We start from the raw sequence: 4,933 nt of genomic DNA on the forward strand, positions 1-4,933 counted from the left end.
CAAATTAATATGAATGCCACAAGTATGAAATTTATCTACAAGAGATTGATAGTGGCCCACGAGCATGTACAATGTCTAAGATAGTTGGTTATTCTCTGGATCTTGTCAAGTTCATTGTATATTGTTAACTACAAGTCATTATTTGATAATTGAAATCAATTATTGATGAGCCTGAATGTGGGAGTTAATTTGTTAAGAAGATCCTTTATCTTGCTGCTTGATTACATTAGGCATACATAGAACTATGGACCCCTTGATTGATATTCATTTTCATATCAAAAGCTAGTCTGGAAGCTGCATTTTTCATGGGCCTTAGATTTTAATTATTAGCTACTAATTCAAAGTTTAATTAGCATAATGGATGAAGTGGGCCTTATCCCATCATATATAGACAAGACATAAATCCAAAACCCATCCCCTAAAACCTTGATGGGACCTAGGACCTTACTTCAGATATAATCAATCAGTCATACAAGAAACAAAAACAGTAAATATAAGTGCATCTAATTCGACTGGTAGATGTGTTCTATTTGTTTCAATTCGTGATTAGATGGCTTGATGTATTCATTAAATGCATAAGCTTGGAAGAGATAGGTTGCAGTTGGTCCTTTCCCTACTCTTTCTTCTTTCAAATTTTTTTTTCCTTTTCCTTTTTGAATTGGGGTAGCAGTGTCAGCCTCTTTCAATCTCAAGCTGTGTTTGGTTTTGAAAGGAAATAAGAGAGAATTCTCATTTTTCTATCAAACACTAGACACACCAAACCCTTTCACTTGGTCAAACTACTAAGCCCTCAATTTTTCGCGACTTATCGACTTCATCTCATGGTAATTAATACCATATATCCAACTCTCTCACCTCCTTATGGTATCAGAGCTTACTTTTCTTCTTCTTTTGGAAGGTGAAGCTCTCTTCTGGTCACTGATACAACTAATAAGCTTCCTGCCAGCTGCCCTTTTCCACAACTTTTCCACTGATGATGTCATACAACCCCAACAACCAACCCAAGTTGCGACTACCACTGCAGACAATTCCAAGTCGGTTACTATTAATCCTGTCACATGAAAAGGAGGACTGATACCTTCCTGCTCGTTTCCAATCAAATCTACTGCTTTAATCACCAACAATATAAGAAGGTAGGTCTACCTTTCTCTTATTTCATGGCTTGACGCATGAGAAGGATCAGTTATTTTGTTCCTAGTCCTATCTTCTGTCATGAGAGTACTGTAAGTATAGTTTTTCCTTGTTGTCAAGAGAGAGAGAGAGAGAGAGAGAGAGGTGAAAATAATATAAACCTATCTCCCATAAAATAGTGTGGTCCTAATTGATGATTCGTGGCCAAGGACAAGGACCATGTGAAAGAGGTGGACATAACGGAGACCTTGGCTTAGAACCTAAGGAGCCGAGGACGTGGCCATGTTTGGAAAGCTCAATAATCAACCTTCAGCCCTTATTAGGTGGGTGGGTTGTCAACTGCCGTACACAGAGAGAATAATTTGAAAGTGAACCTTTCTCATCCAAATAGATGGTTGTGTTTTAATTTTCTATCAAGTTTGTGAAGAGGTTACACGATGGTTATTCTCCAAATATCCGGAAGTAATTAGTTACAAATCATCTCCATCAGTTAGCATATGTGAGCTTAGTTATCATCATTTCAGAATGTCAACTAAAACTGGAGATGGCTTCCTCCACTGAGAACCTGAAATGACCCCATTTCAATTTTCAATGAAATGACCTAATTAAAGTTAATTCGAATGCAACATAATAACTTAATAAACTGTATCACTTCACTTCATGAGGCTCACAAACATCTTCTGAGAATGCTCCTGCTTACAACTGCAGACCTCTCTTGGGTCCCCATAAACATTTTTCCTCCAAATTGAATTGTTGAATCACTTGGACCAGCCGGTTTTACTGTAAAGCTATATCAATATATTTGTGGAAAATTTTCTACCAAGACTTGACAGAAACAGGATTCAAATTGGATATATAATAAGAAGCTGATGAACCAGCCGGTTTTACTGTCAAGCTATATCAATCTATCTGGCTCATTGCTTAACCACTAGCCAGTCCCATTCAGCAATCACCATGGTCCTACAGATAAGGCTTAACAACACTCCATTAATGGCGGACCCATTTAGATCATAAACTGCATTTGTCACTTTCAGTACCAGCAGTCGGCTTCACATCCCTAAACATCAATTAGAAACGATGTTATTGGAACCGGCCGGCTAATTAATGAATGGGATATATCTCAAATTTGTTATGTGTCAGGTTCGATCAGGCTCTTAATTTTTATTAATAATGTTAGAAGACCCGATCAACATTAAAATTATCCAATTTTGTCCAGGGTTAACGGTCTAACCAGCCTAGAAGAGAATGAGTCAACTCATGGTTTACCGGGTTCCCAAGATTTTTGAATCTCATCTCTCGGTTTCCTGATCCAAAAGGGTGATAAGGTAGGTGGTAGATGGTTTTCTGGTCCAACCATATCGGCCCGACCAGACTCTTAAAAGTGCTTATCAAGTATCAACTATTCTTAAAGAGTCGATGATATCACCGGCTAGGCGTTTAGCTGTTTAGACGAACAATGGTGGATAGTATTTTCCATCTACAAACCTAGCTTGAAGTCATATATCACTGCGCATCAGCATCACACCATATGAAGTCTCTAATTGCAGAAGGCAAACCCATTAAAATTTGTTTTAGTTAGGAAATTAAAGACCCATGATGAAAACTGAACTTCTGGACATTGTTTTCCAAGCAAATTAATGAAATGACGAAAATCCCATTAAATTAACAAAAAAAAAGGTTGAACCAGCTTAGCCATGGATGAGGAAGAAGACCTAATTGAATTGGTGTTATACAGTGAAACAGGAAGAGGAATTATTGAAGTTTCATGTAAAGCTTCACACAGCTTTTTTCTAAATTAATTCTTTTGATTCATCTATTCATCTACAATATGTTTATGTATGGTTATATATATAAGTCACTTAGTGGCTAGAAAATAAAAAGAAAAGATAATGACAAACTGATGAAAAGATACAAAGGAAAATTAAGAAAACCCATCACTAGTAAGTTGCATGTTCATGGTCGCTTGAGAAAGCTTCATAATTTGGCAGATCCAAAGAGTTCCAATTACCGTTTATTGGATTTGAATGAAGGGTTGGTTGATCTTGGTTTACGGGTTCTAACCCTTGAAACTGTGTTGCAGACCACATAAAAGTCGAATCCACCACCGGAGAATTCGACCAGAACATGTCTTGAACGGCCAACTCCTCGGCCGGCAACGGTTGCAAAGCGTAAGCATTAGAGTCTAAGCTTGTAAACTGAGAAATGCTGTCTTGTTGGCCATTGTTCATGTCGAATTCACTAAGGAAAGCCTGGTGGACATCAGTCAATTGGGTCTCAGAGGACTGATCAGATTGAGACTGAGACCCAACCATACCAACCATACCAAGTTGATGATGTGAGAACTCCACCTGATCAGTCTCATGGTTTGAATTATTGGAAACGCTCGGAAAGTCAAGAGGGGAATCGAATTCCCTTGTCAATTCATGCATTTGGATTCCGGGGTCAGACTCCGGCCTTTGATTTAAGAACTTGGCATAGAGAACTGCAAGATCGATGTTAGAAGAATCAGACCTTGTTGCTTCAGCAGATGCAACCGAGGCGCCACCATCGGGCGGAGCACGGACAGACACCACCCCACCACTGTAAACCGAATTCCCAGTTAAACCACGGTCCGTGGATATCCGGACTGACTTCCCTCGACGATTCTTCCGGCAACCTCCGCCGACGGGCACGTTACGAAGGGATCCTCCTTTGGTCCAGTATCTTCTACAGCCCTTGCAGAAGTAACGAGGCTGTGTTAAGCTGTAATTGTTATAGTAGCAGAACTTAGTGTTGGATGAATCACACCGAGGACAATTTGGTGCTAATTCCACATTAGGCTTCCATCTCCCATCCATCACCATGGGCCTAGGTGGGCATGGCACCTGTTTCTCCCCTTCTGTAAACATCACAAACCCTAGAAGAGTCCTCTCTTCTCTCTCTCCTCTCCCCTCTAGGAAGGTTGTGAGAGAAGGGGAAGCGTAGGCTATATGTGGGTGAGTGTATGGAGATGGGTTCACTCACATGTGTGTGAGATTGCAATGCATGTATTGATGGTCGTTAGAACTAAGAACAGTGGGCGGTTCCGGGACCGACGGACCGTTAAGGGTGACGATGTGGAGTGGGGGGGCTGAGAATGAAAAGCTTCCGTCGGCGGATGGGCTGTGTCGGTGTCCATAACACGTGGCAACATGTGATTGGCTGCAGGGTAGAAATGTAGGGGCAAAGACCTCGGGACACCCCAATTCAGGTTTCTTTCAGGGACAGCAGACAAGCTGACATTAAAATATTCTTAGGGTATTGATTCCGTAAAATGACTAAAATGATCTTTTGGTTTGTAGATTCACAAGATGGGTGTGCTCAGTAATTGCATTGATTGTTGAGGGCAGTTGGGTAAAAGGAATGGGTTAAGGGGGGGGGGGGGGGGGACCTTGAACCTTGACATAGCGTGAAGTTTCTTGTGCACGTGCAGGAGCGGAGCGTACGTGTCGACGGAACTTAAGATGAACGGTAAAAATGGCACACGTGCGAGACTCTGATTTGGAATGTCTTGAGGCGGTACGTCAGCCTCGAACTTGGGAGCAAGAGCAAAACTGATAATTCAAGCAGCCAGCAGATGTTGATCTCTACTCTAACCTCTTTATATAATTAATGGAAAATTACTTAAACCACCGCTAGGTTTCTTGTAATGCTATGACCACCCCCTCCAATTTATTTGTTGACATATTCACTACTTTATTTATTCCACCCATACACAAATAGACCATATCAGTTGTTATTTAGGCACTTTTTAGTGCCGTGTCGTTTGCCAAGTCTTTTTACA

The 4,933-nt window shown here is 40.7% G+C and overlaps 1 protein-coding gene across 1 annotated transcript; it reads right to left on the reverse strand.

Moving 5' to 3' along the window:
- Positions 1-2,833: 2,833 nt before the first annotated feature.
- Positions 2,834-4,222, reverse strand: LOC104601506 (uncharacterized). The gene has a single exon (XM_019198444.2). The coding sequence runs from the start codon at positions 4,017-4,019 to the stop codon at positions 3,069-3,071; it is 951 nt and encodes a 316-aa protein (XP_019053989.1). The 5' UTR covers positions 4,020-4,222; the 3' UTR covers positions 2,834-3,068.
- Positions 4,223-4,933: the final 711 nt, after the last annotated feature.

The sequence above is a fragment of the Nelumbo nucifera genome, chromosome 2 (genome assembly GCF_055504915.1).
Source record: "Nelumbo nucifera cultivar China Antique chromosome 2, China Antique-T2T, whole genome shotgun sequence".
Lineage (NCBI taxonomy): Eukaryota > Viridiplantae > Streptophyta > Magnoliopsida > Proteales > Nelumbonaceae > Nelumbo > Nelumbo nucifera.

What these genes read in the sequence shown, in the direction of transcription:
- LOC104601506 (XM_019198444.2), bottom strand. Translation starts at nt 4,019, where the DNA reads ATGTTTACAGAAGGGGAGAAACAGGTGCCATGCCCACCTAGGCCCATG.